The 20,586-nt window shown below is 39.8% G+C and overlaps 1 protein-coding gene across 2 annotated transcripts in view; it reads left to right on the forward strand.

Annotated features, from left to right (window-relative positions):
- Nucleotides 1–20,586, forward strand: part of LOC124796599 (5'-nucleotidase domain-containing protein 3) — a 134,520-nt gene that overhangs the window by 53,021 nt on the left and 60,913 nt on the right. For both annotated transcript variants that reach the window (XM_047260709.1, XM_047260710.1), the window contains exons 6-7: nucleotides 7,913–8,099; nucleotides 9,093–9,233. In XM_047260709.1, the coding sequence (XP_047116665.1) occupies nucleotides 7,913–8,099; nucleotides 9,093–9,233 (328 nt within the window). The remainder of the gene's footprint in view (nucleotides 1–7,912; nucleotides 8,100–9,092; nucleotides 9,234–20,586) is intronic.

Consider the following 20,586-nt stretch of genomic DNA (forward strand, 5'->3'; position numbering starts at 1 on the left):
TGCTCACCAGGTTTATATCATATGCACAAACGACAATTAGTTGCATGCAGGCAGAACATGCTTTCATCGCTGAAGACCATGTCTTGCCATTCCATCTTCCAAGTGCAGTCCTAGAACATATTCTCAACTCAAACATAATGAGTTATCTTGAGCATAATGATCTCCATGCCAACCAGTATGGATTGTGAAACCATCAATCATGCAAAACCCAGCTCATGCTTTCCTCAATTTGCATCTTAAAAACCACAGATCAAGATAATCAGACAGAGTCAGTATTTCTTGATTTCCAGAAAGCATTTGGCTCAGTACTACACCAAAACTTATTAACAAAATTTATTACTTTATTTAGAATTTTGTGATAGGGAGAAAGTGGCATGTTATCTTGGATGGAGAATCATTGACAGATGTGCCCAAGGGAAGTCTGCCAAGACCCATGCTGTGCATGTCTTATAGCCCTGGCAGGCAGTGTTAATAGTAATGGATGTGTTTTAAAAATAGCTACCAACAATCAACGTGATAACATTTATCTTTATCACTTTTTATTATTTCTTGCCGTTACCAGTTCAAACATTTTAGTCATTATCAGATGGCTGCATCGTGTTTAAAGAATGAACTGTTAATCAACTGTTAATGCTTTGAATTCCTTGGTGTCAGTGACTGTAACCTAGTTGTTTTGAAGGCTTACAGTTTTTCATGTAGCAAAAAATATTGTATTGGTAAATGTATCACTGTGTTGAATGTTTTTCTAGTCACAATTATGAATACTCAGAGATAAAAGTGTGTCACCATTTGCTCTTATACATTGAACAGTCTGATTCTACATTACCATCATGTTTTTTACAAACTCTTATAACAAGCAAAGACACTAACACTGTCATTTACTTGTAAAATAGCTAATTATTAACAGTAACCTAAGATGTTTTGCAGATAATTCAGTTATCTGTTATGGAAAAAGTCTCAAAAAACTGCTCACTCAAATATTGACTAAGATCTCAATACCAAAAATGCCTACTTGTTTTAAATGTTCAGCAATGTAAAACTGTACACTTCACAAAATGCAAAAGCATAGTATCGTATAACTAGGATCTCAATTCATTGATCTCCATAGCTGAATGGTCAAATGTGGCTGACTGCCATGCGAAGGACTGAGGTTCGATTCCTGGTACTGTCAGGGATTTTTAGTTGGAGGAAAGACTGGGGTGTGGTGTACTCAGTCTTGTTGATTGAGGAGCTACTTGACTGATTGATAGGGGCTCGAGGCCATTAAAACTGATAATGGCCAAGAGAGCAGTGTGCTGACCCCACATACTTCCATATCACATCTCAAAATGATATTGGCAGAAGGCAACATGGCGGTCAGTTGGTAGCAGTGGGCCTACCAGGGCGTTACAATCTCAATGAATCACATTTGAAATCTAATATAGAACTGTAATACTTTTTATTACATGTATCTCTAGGTTCTGAGGATATTTCCAGTAATGAGCGATTATTAAAATCATTACATTGCAAGTGGGCAGCTGTCCAACAGCTTACTATTCCTTTATTATTTTCCTTTAATATTGAAATTGGTGGGTTCCTATGATTTCTGTATGACAGTGAACAACCTCTAACAACTGTGATGGAATCATTAAATTTGTGTTTTGCTTATGTGTAACATGGTAAACTGCGATCACTGTTTCTAATGAGCTGCACAGTGACAATACCAGTAATTATACTTGTAATTGTGCAAGACATGTCCTCATGTTGGTTCCTACAAGATATTGCCAAATCTTATTACCTATGATAGTTCTCTCTGAAGAAGAAAATGAAATGAATAATAAAAATTTCATAGTGCTTCAATAATACTGTCACTTCAAGGGTCACTTTTCCATCTTTCATTTCCTATGCACTTTGGATAGGGTGGACTGTTGTGAAATTCTTTCATTATGGACAATTCTTGTCAAATTGGGCAAAGGTGGTTCCCGATTGCTCAAACACCTTTGTAAGTAGTGGTAAGCTTAGAGCTCCATTGCTTACTATTATTTACCAATCATTCTGAGTGCACTTACTTTCTGATAATACCAGTTGTATTTTTGCATAACAAGTGTAATCAGTTTTTGCCCAAACATTTGAGCAATTCTCAAAAATTGCTGCTTTCCTAAATACAACTAGGAATTAATGTAATATTGCAAGCACTTGACACAATGAAAAATGCCACAAATAAAACGAAAAAGTCACTCAAGAAACAAAATCATTACCAAAATGTGCCATGCAGGTGATAAATAATTCTAGTTTAGATCAGTCCAAATGCCATGTCATTTTTCAGTTCTCATAAAGTAGCCAAATGCTTGCTAGTAATTATTTTCTTAAGGCAGCCACATGCCTTGTCATTTTTCTGTTCTCTTAAGGCAGCCAAATGCTTGGTTGTCAGCTGTTGTCTTAAGGTAGACCAATGCCTCATCATTTAACTGTTCTCTTAAGGTATACAAATGCCTCACCATTTTTCTTTTCTCTTCAAACAATGGAAAATCCAGAATGGAATGTAACAATATCAGAGAAGGAAAGTTGCTACTCACTGTGTAGTAGAGATGCTGAGTCGCGATAGGCACAACAAAAAGATTCATACAATTATAGCTTCTGGCCATTAAGGCCTTTGTCAACAATAGACACACATTCACACACACGCGCACGTGCGCGCCCACACACACACACACACACACACACTCTCTCTCTCTCTCTCTCTCTCTCTCTCTCTCTCTCTCTCTCTCTCTCTCTCAAGAAAACACATGTCTGCGGTCTCAGATAACTGAAACAGTGTGGCCGAAAGCTATAATTGTGCAAATCTTTTTGTTGTGCCTATCGCGACTCAGCATCTCCACTATATGGTGAGTAGCAACTTTCCTTCTCTAATATTCTTTTCTCTTCAGGTTGCCAACTGCCCGTGATCTCTCAGTGCATTTATCCAAATGTGTGGGATTATCTCTTAAAGTAGTCAAATGACTCATTATTTCCCCTTACCCTTAAGGTAGGTAACCAAATGACTTGTCATTTGCATGGTCTTTTATGATAGCCAGATGCATCATCATTTATCTGTTCTCTTTAGGCAGTCAAATGTCTCATCACTGTGCTTTTTCGAGTGAACAGTTTGTTGAGATATGAAAAGGAATGATCACATACAGTCAGTCACAATTTACCTGTGACCTTCTGGTTCATTGATAGGATACTGGGAAAACACATTCAGTCTACAAAAGAGATTGCTTACAAAACACTCGTGCAACACATCCTAGAATGTTGCTTAAGTATAAGGTCTGTTCAGAAAATTCCTGATCATTCGTAATTCTCTTCCAGTGGTGTGTTGGGGTGAAATGCAGTTGGCATAACTGCACATGCCTATGTTTAATGTGTAACTGTCGGAAGTTTCGTTGTTGTATGTCTGGTAGTTACTGTTCAGTGCTGTACTGAGTAGAATATTGTGTCACACAGTTTCCAAATTTTGAGATGGCAGAGTTAGAGGTGCAATGCATCTGCATTGAATTTTGCATGAAACTCGAGGAAACCTTTACGGAGGTACAGGAAATGATGCAGGGACCTACAGTAATGAGTGCTTAAGCTGTACTCAGTGTTACAAATGGTTCACATAGTTTAAAAATGGTGGGATGAAAGTTGAAAGATGACCCTCATTCAGGATGACCTTCAATGTCTACCGACAATGCTCATGTCAGAAATGACATCAAAACTGTGCATGCCAATCAAAGACTGACTGTCAGGGAGATTGCAGAAGAATGTAACATTTCAGTTGTGTCATATTGTGAAATCTTGACACAGGATCTTGGAGTACATCATGTGTCTGCCACATTCATACCACAAAAAATGATGTATTGTATATATTAATACTATTAGTAGGATCTATGGAACGAAAAACTAATCTAATCTAATCTAATCAAAGCTCATGAGTCAAGACCAGAAAGACCTTCTCTTTGCAGTCTGTGAAGATCTTTTGGATTGCGTGAATGGGAATGAGATATTTCTTAAGAGAATCATACGTGGTGATGAGACATGGGCCATTGGTTATGATATTGAGACCAAAGTTCAATCTTCACAGTGGGCTGGGAAATGTTCTCCAAGAATAAAAAAAAGCTCATCAGGTCAGGTCAAATGTCAAAGCCATAGTGATAGTTTCCTTTGACTTTGAAGGATTAGTTCCTCATGCATTTCTGCTGCAGGGACAAACTGTTAATCAATGGTACTATCAGGGTGTGCTGTGATGCCTGTGAGAAAATGAGAGAAGGAAATGACCTTAAATGTTGTGAGAGAATTCATGGCTCTTGCATCATGATAATGCACCCACACATTCATCCCTGTTGGTGTGTAACTATTGCACAAGAAATGAAATCACTTCGTACTCTCCAGACTTGTTGACCTTTTTTTTTAATTTCCAAGATTAAAAAAAACCATCGAAAGGACAAAGTTTTGCTATGATAGATGAGATAAAAGAAAATCCACAGACGTCACTTCGCGCGATCTAGCAATAGGCGTTCCGAGACTGCTCCGGAAGTGGAAATGGAGTTGGGAGCAATGTGTCAACTGTGACAGGACTGGAGTAGAAAGTGCTGTATGGGTGGATTGGGCAGGTCTTGCACCTGGGTTTTCCACAGGAGTATGATCCATGTGGCTATCGGTTGTGATTGGGAGCTGCATAGGGAAGGATGATGATGTTTGGTTTGTGTGGCTCTCAACTGTGTGGTCATCAGCATCCGTACAAAGTCCCAATTTTTACACAGGCCAATTTTTACACAGCCAAATCCAGCCACTGTCACGAATGATGATGATGATGATGATGATGATGATGATTAGGAGGAGGAGGAGGAGGAGGATGAGGATGACGACAATACCCAGTTCCTGGGCAGAGAAAATCCTGAACGCAACCAGGAATTGAACCCAGGACCCCGTAATCCAGAGGTAGCAACACTAGCTGCTAGACCACAAGTTGCGGACACATAGGGAAGGACTGGCATGTGGAGGTTGAGTGGGTGATGGAACACCACTTTAGGAGGGGTGGAAGTATCTAGGGTAGGATGTCCCTCATTTCAGGACACGATGGTAGGTAATGAAAGCCCTGGCGAATGGTGAAGTTCAGTTCTTCCAGTCTGAGGTGGTGCTGCGTGATGAAGAGGACACTCCTTTGTGGCTGGTTCTTGGAGTGGTAGGAGGATTGGGAGTGTGAGGGGAAATGGCATGGGAGGTCTGGGGGATGGTGCTTGTCTGTGGAAGCTTTGGTGAGACCCTCAACATACTGAGCAAGGGAGTTCTTGGTACCGCAGACACTCCACCCCCAGGTTGGCCAGGCTGTATGTGAGGAATTTTTTGGTGTGAAAGGGGTGACAGCTGTTAAAATGCAGGTACTGTTGGTGGTTGGTGGCTATAATGTGGACAAAGGTTAGGATGGTGCCATCAAAGAGGAGAAGGTCAACATCTAGGAAGGTGGGATGCTGGGTTGAGGAGGACCATGTGAAGCGGGTGGGAGTGAAGGTGTTAATGTTGTGAAGGAATGAAAGTTGGGTGTCTTCGCCCTGAGTCCAGATCATGGAAACATCATCAATGAATCTGAACCAGACTAGGGGTTTGGTGTTTTGAGAAGCTAAGAAGGTCTCTAGATGGCCCATAAAAATGTTGGCAGGGACATCTTTCACTGGTAACACTAGAAATTAATAGACAGAGGAACTCTCCAGTAATAGTGATAATGGTCAATGCAGTAAACTCTTGTCTCCCACAAGTAACTCTTCTGTGAGTTTACTTAGCAGATTTTATGTAAGTTTTTAGTTTATCTTGCTCACACCATTAAGTGACTTGGGAAGAAATTGATTTATGTATTAGTTTGTGATTGAGTTGTTAAAATTAAATTTTGTAAGCAATATAATTGAGGCACAAAAAGCTTTCTTACCCATCATAAAATTTCTCCTGCACTGTTTAAATACATGCATAAAAAAGTTTTGCTTCACGCTGGTTCCCAGAACTCCTGAAGATAGACGTTGACTGTGGGTATTGTATCACAGACTCAGACTCTTTGACTGTTCAGAGATGTCACTAAACCTGCCCAAAGATGTAAACAACCATACATGAGCAGCACCTATTAGACAGAGGGGGTCCGACAGCCAATCAGTTCCAGTCATTTCACTAGGTAGGAGGTACACGGCTAGTGTTGTCTGTAGTTCAGCCATGCCTAGATGGTCAATACTGTGGTTTGATCGTCTGTGCACTGTTACTTTGTGCCAGGAAGGGCTCTCAACAAGGGAATTGTCCAGGCATCACAGAGTGAAACAAAGCGATGTTGTTCAGACATGGAGGAGACACAGAAAGACGGGAACTGCCAATGACATGCCTCGCTTAGGCTGCCCAAGGGCTACTACTGCAGTGGATGACTGCTACCTACAGATTATGGTTCGGAGGAACCCTGACAGCCATGCCACCATGTTGAATAATGCTTTTCATGCAGCCACAGGATGTCCTGTTATGACTCAAACTATACACAATAGGCTGCATGGTGCACAACTTCACTCCTGATGTACATCGCGCGGTCCATCTTTGCAACAACGACAACATGCAGCACGGTTCAGATTGGCCCAAAAACATGCCGAATGGACCGCTCAGGATTGGCATCACGTTCTCTTCACTGGTGAGTGTTGCATATTCCTTCACGCAGGCAGTCGTCAGAGTTGTGTTTGGAAGCAACCCGGTCAGGCTGAACACCTTAGACACACTGTCCAGTGAGTGCAGCAAAGTGGAGGTTCCCTGCTGTTTTGGGGTGGCATTATGTGGGGCTGACGTATGCAGCTGGCTGTCATGGAAGGCACCTTAATGGCTATATGATACATGAATGCCATCTTCTGACTGATAATGCAACCATATCGGCAGCATATTAGCGAGGCATTTGTCTTCATGGATGACAATTCATGCCCCCATCGTGCACATGTATTAAATCACTTCCTTCAGGATAACAACATTGCTCGGCTAGAGTGGCCAGCATGTTCTCCAGACATTGAACATAGATTGTAAAGGGCTGTTTATGGATGATGTGACTCATCAACCACTCTGAGCTATCTATGCTGAATCACCATTGATGGGAGGGACTATCTGGACCAACAGTGCCTTGATGAATTTGTGGGTAGTATGCCATGATGAATACAGGCATGCATCAATGCAAGATGATGTGCTACTGGGTACTAGAGTTACCAGTGTGTACAGCAATCTGTACCACCATCACTGAAGGTCTCACTGTATGGTGGTACAACATGCAATGCATGGTTTTCATGAGCAATAAAAAGGGTGGAAATGATGTTTATGTTGATCTCTATTACACTTTTCTGTACAGGTTCCGGAACTCTCGGAACCGAGGTGATGAAAAACTTTTTTTGATGTGTGTAGAAATAAGTAAGTAGTGGCTCCTATAATGAAAATACAGGTATAAGAGGAGCTAAATGGCTGTTGCAGAATGAGCTGTCAACATCTTATACATTGCAGATAACACAGAAAATAGGCCTTTACAGTTGGAAAGTAGTAATCATATATATTTGTCACCTTTACATTCAAAAAATAGTAATCATATGAATTTGTCCTCTTGTTTGATAGTCGCAATTGGAATTTTCTTATGTGGTCAGGAGACCTCACTGCAACATTTGATTCTTACTCTAAGAAGATATTGTAATAACTATTCTGATTTTTTAGGCAAGTTGTCAGCATTTATCTTAATCTGCAGCACAAGCAATGATTTGATTTCAATATTGTTTACTGTAGACTTGTCTTTTTCATTGAATGCAAACAGTAATGCTTTTTCCTAAGGTAATTTATTTTTTGCAACATTTTCATGTGAAAAAATTCCAAGTTCAGTTCTGAAAGCAACAGTATAATAGTAAAGATTAGATATGCTTGTTTTCAGTAACAAGGGAATGGAGTTGTTGGTTGGACAAGACTGGAGAGACTTCTTTGATGTTATAATCGTCCAAGCACGAAAACCACGCTTTTTCACAGATGAATCACGACCTCTGAGACTGTATGATATAGATAATGAAATTCATGTATGGGACCGTGTTTTGAATCTTGAGAAAGGAAAAATCTATTGTGAGGTAGGCTGAAGTTTTTTAGTGCTTTTTAATGACATAAACTATATAAATAATTTGTGCCTGATCTTATAGAAAAGTGTGGACCTTTCTTCATCTTACTGTAAATTAACTCACTTCTGACATGACTTACAAACAGAAAAGTATGTGGATGTATTGCCTGTTGGATTCTGTCTTGGTTTCTATGGCCGATGTTTGTCTGCTGATTTTTCTGATGTATCGCCAACACAAGTGGCTGGCATTTTCAGAGCTTCACCCTCCATTGCTGCTGGTGGAGTTGAGTTGAGCTCATAGCCGGAGATTACATGTACCTGTTGCACCAACATCTGAGGGGTTTCCCTGATTGTTACCACTGTGCTTCTCTTCTTGCTACCTAGAATGGTCATTTACTGAAATATGGGAATGTAGGATCTGTTCACCATAATGCTTTCTTCTTTCTTGTTGAAGCTAGGAAAGCCTCAAGATGAATGGAATTCCCATATTGCAGCAAATGACTGTTGGTGGTGGCCAGAGTAGAACCACAGTGGTGATGATTATGGAAAAGCTGACAGACATTGACATGACAGGTGCATATAATCTCTGGCCGTGAGTTCGACTCCAATCCACCACCAGCAGTGGAGGATGAAGCTTTGATAATACCAGCCACTTGTGTTGGTGATACATCTGAAAAATCATCAAACAAACATGAGACAGAAGGGAACAGGCAATATGACAGCAACAGGTCACAAAACCTGAACTATGTAGAAAAGTATATATTCCAATAAATTTAGTCATTGATAAATCCAATGTTAATTAAATCCAGTAGGAACACTATCTAGTGTGATCATATAAAATAATTTATGAGTGAATGTTTTTGACAGTCTTCTATGAAAATCACCATAGAAAGGCTTAGTTGTTATTTGTTTCAAACACTTAAAACTTACTGAGATTGCTGCTGTTTGTTATCGACTTCTCATATTCCATTGCACTTGTCATTAATTGTCCATCTCTTGTTTTCAGGGAACTGTTAAACAGTTACAGGAGATGACTGGATGGTTTGGACAACAGGTTTTATATTTTGGTGATCACCCATACAGTGACCTGGCTGATGTTACTCTTGAACATGGATGGCGTACTGGGGCTATCATCAGTGAGCTCACGGTAATTATTTTGTAAGAATTAATATTTACAATTTTCATTGTTCTATAGCACATGATTACACAAAAAATATGAGGCTGTACCCACAAATAAGTGAGCTTCTGTGCAGGTGGTACAAACCTTATAAAAGGGACTGCAGAAAAGTAAATCCAATAGTGTAATACACTTCATGGAAAAAATCTCTAGTGAAAGAGCAGAAATGAAAAGTATTTGTTTCTAATATTTTGTCACAAAATATGTCAGTGACAAGAAGTAATGTTCAGATAGGAATATTAAGTTGCGTACATACTTGTGAACAATATGCTCACTCAGGGAAAAAAAGGTGGATAGAGTCTTGCTTTAGCATTCTGTGGGCCATACTGCCTGTGAGCACATAGGGGCATCTACATCCACATCTACATGGATACTCTGAAAATCACATTTAATTGCCTGGCAGACCTTCACAATTCTCTATCATCCCAATCTCGCTTAGCACGCAGAAAGAATGAACACCTATATCTTTCCATATGAGCTCTGATTTCCCTTATTTTATCATGGTGATCATTCCTCCCTATGGAGGTTGGTGTCAACAAAATAATTTTGCATTCAGAGGAGAAAGTTGGTGATTGGAATTTTGTGAGAAGATTCCATCGCAATGAAAAACGCCTTTCTTTCAACGATTTCCAACCCCAAATCCTGTATCATTTCTGTGACACTCTCTCTCATATTTCACGATAATACAAAATGTGCTGCCTTTCTTTGAACTTTTTTGGTATACTCTGTCAGTCCTATCTGGTAAGGATCCCACACCGCGCAGCAGTATTCTAAAAGAGGACGGACAAGCGTAGTGTAGAAGTCTCCTTAGTAGGTCTGTTACATTTTCTAAGTGTCCTGCCAATAAAACGCAGTCTTTGGTTAGCCTTCCCCACAACATTTTCTGTATGTTCCTTCCAATTTAAGTTGTTCATAATTGTAATACCTAGGTATTTAGTTGAATTTACGGCTTTTAGGTTAGACTGATTTATCGTGTAACCAAAGTTTAACGAGTTTCTTTTAGCACTCATGTGGATGACCTTAAACTTTTCGTTATTCAGGGTCAACTACCACTTTTCGCACAATTCAGATATTTTTTGTAAATCGTTTTTCAGTTTGTTTTGATCTTCTGATGACTTTATTAGTCAATAAATGACAGCATCATCTGCAAACAACCGAAGATGGCTGCTCAGATTGTCTCCCAAATTATTTATATAGATAAGGAACAGAACCTTGGGGAACGCCAGAAATCACTTCTGTTTTACTCGATGACTTTCCATCAGTTACTATGAACTGTGACCTCTCTGGCAGGAAATCACAAATCCAGTCACATACCTAAGACAATATTCCATAAGCACGCAATTTCAAGATGAGCTACTTGTGTGGTACAGTGTCAAAAGCCTTCCAGAAATCCTGAGATATGGAATTGATCTGAAATCCCTTGTCAATAGCACTCAACACTTCACGTGAATAAAGAGCTAGTTGTGTTTCACAGGAATGATGTTTCTAAACCCATGTTGACTGTGTGTCAATAGACTGTTTTCTTCGAAGTAATTAATAATGTTCAAACACAACATATGTTCTAAAATCCTGCTACATATCGACTTTAATGATATGGGCCTGTAATTTAGTGGATTACTCATACTACCTTTCTTGAATATTGGTGTGACCTGTGCAACTTTCCAGTCTTTGGGTATGGATCTTTTGTCGAGCGAACGGTTGTATGTGATTGTTAAGTATGGAGCTAGTTCTTAAGACAGCAATCATCACTCCTTTTGGCGCATTTGAGAGCAAATTTATGACTTTTGGACTCGAGAACACTGCTCAAACATGGCATTGCTTCATTGACTCAGCGCTACAGGGCCTAACTTTTTCTTTTGTTTTTTCAATCATTGGCAGAGCAACATCAGCATCATTTAACAGAAGTATTTAAGTTGCTGGAACACTGTGGTTTATCAGCATGGTAAATTTTTATTGCTGTCACTTGCCACAGCCTGCTGAATTACAGGAGCTGTTAATGGCAGTGCTCACTGGCCAGAAGAACAAGAGTAACTTGGCTATACCATGAACTATGTATATGTGTGGTGCTTGAAGTAACCAAAAAGAGGTTCACAGACACCAAACTACTGCCTCATCCTGAGCCTACTGCACCTTGGCACCAGTAATTGACACTAGCCAGATGGTGACTCATGCAGTATTGCATTGACGGTGTAGTGACGCATGGCAACCATTCGCGTTCTTCTTGCACAAATTATCACCCTCACAAAATCTGTGGAGCACATATGACAGAGAACTTCTGGCTATTTATGAGTTTGTCAAATACTCAGGCATTACCTAGAAGCTAGAGACTTCATTATCTACAATGACCACAAACTGGTATTGTATGCTTTTTGCCAGAACAATACGAATCTTCCGCCTAGGCAACACAATCAGCTAATGTTCATCTCATGGTTCAGCATGATGTCTGGCACATCTCTGGCATTGACAAAGTGATGGTTGATTGATTGTCTGAATGTCCAACTTTTCCAAATTCCAGGCAATTATGTCAAGCTACACCGTGACATAACTACATCAAAACCATGGCCGTTCCTATCTATTGCTCACAGTGGGGATATCTTCAGTATGCTACACATTGATGTCATCAGTCCATTGCCATTATCTGACAGCAAGTGCTACACACTTACAATTAAGTTGTTACACCTGCTGGCTGGAAGTTGCACCGGTGGACAACATTACAGCAGAAAGCCTGGCTTTCATTTTCAGGCCGTATTGGCTGTTGTGCTTGGGCTGTCCACTACACGTCATAACAGACAGAGGATGACAAATTGAATCCAACCTGTTTGACCAAATCATGAAGTTTTGTAGCACAGCTCATCATAAAACAACATGCTGCCATGGGGTCAGTAATAGGATGATTGAGAAATGGCACCACTAACATCAGACAGCACTGATGTGCCACAATTCAGAATGGACCAAGGCCCTTCCCATGGTATTACTCAGCCTCAGAAAAACTTTCAAACCAGATCTAGACACTTCTTTGGCATAACTGGTGTATGGCAAGATGTTGAGGCTTCCAGGAGAATTCATGGAAACAAACGCTCCATCATAACCAAGGGAGGATCAACAGAAATTCTTACGTTGATTGCAAGAGCACATGGCCTGAATGTGTCCACACCAGCTTCACAGACACAGTACAGCTACCACCTTTGTGCATCAAGACTTGAATGCCTGTTCACACATCATATTAACTTGCTAACGTGTACCTCAAGATCTGGTTGCTGCGTCCACTTTCCAGACCGCTCATTTGAATAACACTTGGCTTTCACCATAATGCAGTTACATAGTATTGTGTCGCACATTACAAATACCATGTGACCGTGTGTGTGTGTGTGTGTGTGTGTGTGTGTGTGTGTTTACAAACAACACACCATCAAATATTTCGCACCAGACACCAGAGGCACTGTGTTTTGGGTGTGTGTGTTTTTGTTTTGTTATACTTTGATTATGCTTTTTGTATATTTTGTATCTTCCATGCAGGTAATTAGTTTGTGCATAGTTGTGAGATAATTGATAATCTGTTCCCTGCATGTTATGATTTTGAATCGCAAGCTCAGAATGATTGAACAAGACGTGTTTTTTGCTGCCTCTTGTAGCTGTGATCAATAAAACTACTGTTAATTGTTTGAGGGAGTTTTGTGTAGCCTGGTTCTGTCGTATCAAGTACATGCAGGTTCTAAAAGTCAAATTATAGTCTGCACAGCTTCTAGCAATACTTTTCTTGAGACTGTGGAGACATAGCAAGAAAACATAATTTGCCACAACAGTGTGAGGTGGCTGAGTCTGGGAAAACTGTTGAAAAGTATGGGCATTGCAAAATAAAATCCTCTTTATTTCTGGGAATGAAGGAGATATCTCATGATTGTGTTACAAAAATATGGTGTGAGAATGGAGATATGAATTTGTGTCTGCACCTGATTTGTTTGAGAAACTGAATGAAATGAGTGTGACATTGCACAGAAAGAAGTTGTTTGCCCATGAAATGCGTAAAATCTTTCAAAGCAAAACTTGATCAGTTTGTAAGGCAAAGCAATAAAGATAATTATTGACATTTTCCTGTGTTAAGAAAAAATGAAGTGCCTGAAAGTACTTCTGCTAAGATGAGGGATCATTTGCAGAGTTTTGAGGCTTCAGGACTTTAAGAAAACTGAGCCTCAGGCCAGTTCTCTCTCTTAATCCATCACTGCTATACTGGCAGAGCACCTAAAGAGGTGCAACTTGAAACTACTGACATGCAATCAGGTCACTTTGTGAAAGAAGTATTTAATTCTGAGCCTTTTTAAAAACTTTGTTTGATGAAAAAATTCCATATGTGATAGAAATTACTTGGAAAATGTTCCTTCTATTCGGGTCTACTTATACACACATCAAAAAAAGTTTTGCATCACGTTGGTTCCAAGAGTTTGGAACCTGATCAGAAAACTGGAATAGAGATCAACATAAACATCATTTCCACTGTTTTTATTGCTCTTGAAAACCAAACATTGCATGTTGTACCATTATACAGCGAGACCTTCAGAGGTAGTGGTCCAGATTGCTGTATGCACCACAACCTCTAAAACCCTGTAGCATGTCCTCTTGCATTGATGGATGCCTTTATTTGTCATGGCATACTATCCACAAGTTCATCAAGGCACTGCTGGTCCACACTGTCCTACTCCTCAATGGCGATTTGGCATAGATTCCTCAGAGTGATTGGTGGGTCACGTCATCCATAAACAGCTGTTGTCAGTCTATCCCAGGCATGTTTGAAAGGGTTCATGTCTGGAGGACATGCTGGCCACTCTCGCAGAGCGATGTCATTATCCTGAAGGAAGTCATTTACAAGATGTGCACGATGGGGGCGCGAATTGTCGTCCATGAAGACAAATGCCTCACCAATATGCTACCGATATGGTTGCACTATCGGTTGGAGGATGGCATTCAAGTATCGTACAGCCGTTATGGCGCCTTCCGTGACAGCCAGCTGCATACATCGGCACCACATAATTCCACCCCAAAACAGCAGGGAACCTCCATCTTGCGCACTCACTGGACAGTGTGTCTAAGGAGTTCAGCCTGACCGGGTTGCTTCCAAACATGTCTCTGATGAGTGTCTGGGTGAAGGAATATGCGACACTCACCAGTGAAGAGAACGTGATTCCAGTCCTGAGTGGTCCATTTGGCATGTGTTTGGGCCAATCTGTACCATGCTGCATGGTGTCGTGGTTGCAAAAATGGATCTCGCACAGTTTGAGTCATAACAGGACGTCCTCTGGTTGCACGAAAAGCATTATTCAACATGGTGGCATTGCTGTCAGGGTTCCCCTGAGCCATAATCTATAGGTAACAGTCATCCACTGCAGTAGTAGCCCTTGGGCAGCCTGAGCAATGCATGTCATCGACAGTTCCTGTCTTTCTGTGTGTCCTCCATGTCTGAACAACATCGCTTTGGTTCACTCCATGATGCCTGGACACTTCCCTTATTGAGAGACCTTCCTGGCACAAAGTAAAAATGCACACATGATTGAACTGTAGTATTGACCATCTAGGCATGGCTGAACTACAGACAACATGATCTGTGTACCTCCTACCTAATGGAATGACTGGAACTGATCGGTTGTCGGATGATGTCTAATAGGCACTGCTCATGCATGGTTGTTTACATCTTTGGGTGGGTTCAGTGACATCTCTGAACAGTCAAAGGGACTGTATCTGTGATACAATAACCACAGTCAACGTTTGTCTTCAGGAGTTCTGGGAACTGTGGTGATGCAAAACTTTTTGTGATGTGTGTATTTGTGAGCAAAGTTTTTCTTACTTGGAGACCAACAAGAGTAAATATAGATGTTCTTTGAGAGACATTAACTTACAGGCTGTGATGAGAATCCAACAAGCAATATCACTCATGATTTCAATTTTTTTTTTTTTTAGAAAGGGGCATTACAGTAAATTTGTCTCATTAAACTGATTATAAAAGTCAATGTACATGCAGATGTAGGTTGTATGAAATTAGCACAAAAATAAACTGAATAAGACTGCCACTGTTTTATTTTATTTACTTTTATTGATATTTGTGGTACACTTTATACCTTTGTTGAAATGCCAAGTTAACTACTGAATGCAATCATTTTAAAAGTTGTGGCCCTCCACTAAGCTTCACTTCCACAAAGGGCCCCTGAGCCAAAACAGTTGCCCATTCCTGCTGTACAGGGTTGAATAATTTCGTGTAATGATTTTGAGTTCACCAATTAAAAATTCTGGAATCTGAATATGGAGTATTAGCTCCAAAATACATTAAAGCTGCTTATTATTCAGTATTTACTGACTAATGACAGAATTTTGTGAAAGAGCAAATAACTTCTAACTCAGTGAAGTTTGTATGTACAGAGTGAACCAAAACTCCACCGATAAACTTTCAGACATGATAGTATGAACTAAAACAAGAAAAACAGGTCTGGTAAACATGGCTCTAAATTTATACCTTAAGATCTATGACCACTTGTTCAGTAGAACAGATGTTTTTCAAAGTAGTGAAGGTGAATAAGTGCTCATAGCTCTTAAGATATGCATTTTAGAGTCTGTGTTTACTAAACGTTTTTTCTTGTTTTGGCCCATACTATCACCCATGAAAAATTATTGTTGGAGTTCTGGTTCACCCTGAATGTGTTTTTTCTAAATATTTCAAATTTTTTATGAGCAAAATTTTCACAGTATAAATTTGGAGTCAGTTATGCTAACGCCTGTTTGTATAATTTCAGTTAAAGTTTCTGTTGTCAGTAAACAGTACATCTCAGTATGACTTGTTGCACTCCTTTTGTTTCAGATTGTTTGTCATGTGGTCTTTGTGTATGATAAAGAGTTAAAACTATAAGGAAACACTCTGCTGTAATTGTCTTGGGTATGAAGCTGTTGCCATTTAATTTTACTACACTTAAATCTAAGGAACAATTCCAGTTACATCCAAGAAGTCAGGTTCAGATTTGGTGTCTATTCACTGAATACAATGATGCTGCGACAGAAAGGACGTATTCCTATATTAGTGACAAAAATGGCCACTGAGCAGTTCATAGTGATTTATAATAGTACCTGGAGACTATTGGGCCTTGTTTCAGCTGTCTTTCCAACTTGAAGTTGTTGATGCCACTTTTGAAGACAACAGTATCAAACAAATCTTGTGCTTCTCTTTCTCCACCATTGTACTATCACACTGCTTCTGAAATGAATCCACATTGGTAATGAGATTTGTAAACCAAGAGATCTCATGCTACGTCTGAAACCTATATGCATTGCCAATTACTGGACATATATCCTATATACAACAAAGTAATCATACCTCAAAATGAAAGAACAATGTTGGATAAAATTTCATTCATTTTATGCACTTAACTGGCATAACCAATTGTAGCGTAACTGGCATAACCAATTGTAGCTTAGGGGTTGACTGGATGTGACCCCTGACGAGGGTTCAGGATGGTCAAGTGGAAAGACATTGGTGAGGACCTGTGATACTTCCAAGGTGTCAAAGAGACAGCATTAAATTAATATCCATTTATTGCTGAGATTTTTACAGTGATTCAGTCTCCTTCTCAGCTTGGCCTGGTAGGACCCTTGCAGCAAGAATGCTCTAGGTGTCTTGTCAGAGCCCATGATGGAATCTGCAGTCATAGTCTCTGGTGCTGTCTGCAGTTAGTTCCTTGGCCTAATGCTGGGTGGAGCAGTGGCTGGCGTGTCTCCGCAGCTTAGCATGACTGTGGACAGCCAATGAAGCCTTAGTGCTCTCATTGAGAATAGTTGCACTTAGGATCTGCAGGCCCCTAATGGTAGTTGTCATAATGGCGAGAAACCCCTTATGGCAATTGTCATGATGACGAGAAGGAAGAAGTCCTACCAGCTACACAGACGTCAGCCCAAGGGGTGGTCCCAGCATTAGCTGATAAGGTGATACACACACTGCCAAGGAGTGATGGCACCAGGCATCCTGCTCCCAAGGTGAACAGCTTGCAATTGTATAGATTAGTTCTTTATATGTGGAAGATCTGCTTGGTCTTCATCTTCAGTCAGTCATGGCTGTGATTGGCAGGATGGCAGCGCCCAGAATAGAAGTTCCTGCCCGCCCCCCCCCCCCCCCCTGCTCTCTCTCTCTCTCTCTCTCTCTCTCTCTCTCTCTCTCTCTCTCTCTCTCTATATATATATATATATATATATATATATATATATCACACACACACACACACACAGAGAGAGAGAGAGAGAGAGAGATGGCTGCAGACTTGTAGAAATAGACTCTAAAAAGGCATCAGTCGACAGCAGTTCATTGTTTGTCAACAAGTCTTCCTGTAGCTAACAGAGCTAGCCTTCTGTTGATATCAGTGATGTAGATGGAAAGACCAGACTCTGAGCAGTGAGTGGAAAGAAGAGGAGGGTTAAAAAGTGGTCAATGACATGATTCCTCCATGTAGGTGGCTGAATATGCTCCAGTTTTTTGAACCTGTCAGTGTTCTCTGCTAGGTTAATGTTTAGTTTCAGAGCTTCAGAGTATTCTTTTATGCAAGACTGAAAGACATTCCTGAGTAGTCTTTAGCAGTAGTTATTCCATATTGCCCAGTTAACAGAATATTGTTATGCCTCCTTTGCAGTGAAATCATGGTGCTGAATCAGGTGTTCCTGACAGACTCTATTGCACAGTCTGTGGCACCTTCTCCTAGCTTGCTTAGTGCCCCTAGGTGTTTATACTCATTATGCAAGCATCGTGTACCAGGCAGCCATACTCTGCCTGGACATAGATGCAGGTACCTCAAAAATTCTATTCTTCACTCCAGTACTAGTTTTTTTGTTCAATAGAAGTCTGTGAGCTGAAATATTGGCTTCATTTCCACTATAGACAAGAGGATTGTCTCATGTTACAGACTAACTAAGCATGAATGTAGTCTGACATGTCCCTGAGTGATAATAATTGTAAGTGCTTTTCCTTCTGTTGTACATAAATTCTGCTGGCTTCATTTTAATTGTAAATTTATGTTCTTTTCACAAAACATCTAAACAACAAGCACAGAATGTTTACATTCAAATAGGTAAAAATTATGACAATTTATCATAATAAAATTCAAAAATTGTAGTTGAATGTTGTGATTGTATCTACAGTTGTAGAAATAGCAGTTCACTTGCAGCTGATTCTAACTATTAATCACAGTGGCCATTAACATGTCAACTGCCACAAGGCCACTGGTAGAGACGGCAAAGTGCCACACCTGACACTGTCTGCCCACAGTAGCCACAGGCTCCTCAGGGTTTAGTCCTCTATATGATGCATGCATTAATTTGTAGTTTTTGATTGACTGGTGGTGGTGTACAGGAAATTAGGTACATCATCTTGTTGAATGTTTTGAACTTTGTTTTTTTCCAGCTATACTATGAACAGAATTTTCTATGCTAATTCTTACAAAATTTCATTGTCACTCTATTTCCATTGTAAAGATGACAGCTAATTTTGGTATGAACATTGAGTTTTGCTTTATCATATAAAACAAGCATAAATGGTTATAGGTAAAATGGATCCCCTGCTGTCATCCTGTGGGATTGGATGGCACAACACTGTAAATGACTGGTTTCATTGAGAAAGAATCACTGAGAATATTGGAAGAATGTGATTTTGATGTCAGTGATTCAGCATTATCAGAGTTTTCTACCAAAGAATATGAATTTGTGGACACAATTAATAACAATATCAATGATGATCACAACCATTGTATTGGTACTGGCACTGGAGTCCAAGAAAACTGTAGCAGCTGTAAAAACACAATTGCAACCAAGACTAAACTGATAATACCTCTCCAATCCAAGATCACCGCACCATCTGAAGATATACTGTACTAAACAGAGTATAGTTTGTGGCCTTCAGGTGACCAAAGGCATCAGACATGGGGCTCTGCTGTGTCCACGGCAGTCTCATGTCAGTTGATGTGTTAAAGAATTACAGTACATAAGTCTACAAATTATTTGAAAAGACTTCTTTAGATTTGTGTTTATAGACTTCATGTGATTTTTGTATTTCTTGCTTTGAATAAATATTTTATTTACTTTAGTTGTTTGCTCCAGAACATGAATCCAAAAGACAACAGGGAGTGAAAGTGAATATTGCCCTTGTCATCAAGTAAACAGTTGTTATTATTAATAAAGAAAATACTTGCATAGAATGCACATGGAGTCACTAGACTAGTGCATTATTTCTCAGATGGAGTTGTGAACCTTACCAATATGTAGTTGGCAGACAAAGAAATGGGAATGGTAAAATAAGTGTTTCCAGAATGCCTTCTAATACAGATGTAATTATAAACACTGATTCATGTTCTTCAAGAAAACATTATTAGGAGTGTTTCATATATACAGTCCTCAGGAGCCTAAAAGTTCCACTTGTTGAATATGAGATCAGCAAAGAACTAGACCTAATCTTGATTATAATCACAAAAGGTGTTATAAGTGAATAAGTCTAAGTTTCATGTCTTCATTTCTTTTATTCATCAGTATACAATACAGTTGTCAATAATGTGTTATTTTAGGTTGTGTAAAGATATAGACAGAACTATTTTAATGTTTTTTTTGAAAATTGTATTTCGTACAATCATGTCTGAAAGAACAGACACTGTTGAGATCTACAGACGTACGAAATACTTTTCCTTGATGTCAGTTGTGTTAGGTATAGATTGGGTAGTAGATCTGTACCTAATACAGCTGATTTAGCATCTTACACTTGTAGATCTAGTATGGATAAAGGAGTTGCCATTTTCATAAAACAAGGGTATATATACAGAACTGTTCAATTAAGCAAATTAACTCAGCTCAGTACAGCCGATAGATACACAAAAAACAGAACCGAAAATTTATGTTCCTAGCTTTCGGAACAAATGTTCCTTCATCAGGGAGGAGAGGGGGGAAAGAAAGGGAAGAAGGGAAAGTGGATTCAGTTACTCACAACCCAGGTTATGAAGCAACAGGGAAAGGAAAACAGGGAGGGTAGCAAGGATGGAGGCATGGTTGTCAGAGGGAAGCCAAAGATATTCTACTGTTAAGTACTGTGCCAGCTTCAAACCAAAGAGGATGCATACAGAAGTAAAGATGTATATAGTATAAAGATAAACACAACTATGTAGGATGAAAAGATGTGTGAACCACAACAGAACCTTCAACAAACCCCCCTCATAGCCAACAAACCTAGCCTAGCCACCCTACTCAATCTCCCCATCCCAGCACATACCCCACACAGACCAAATCTCAACTATAACCACAGTCAAATGCCACATATCACCAG

The sequence above is a fragment of the Schistocerca piceifrons genome, chromosome 1, assembly GCF_021461385.2.
Source record: "Schistocerca piceifrons isolate TAMUIC-IGC-003096 chromosome 1, iqSchPice1.1, whole genome shotgun sequence".
NCBI lineage: Eukaryota > Metazoa > Arthropoda > Insecta > Orthoptera > Acrididae > Schistocerca > Schistocerca piceifrons.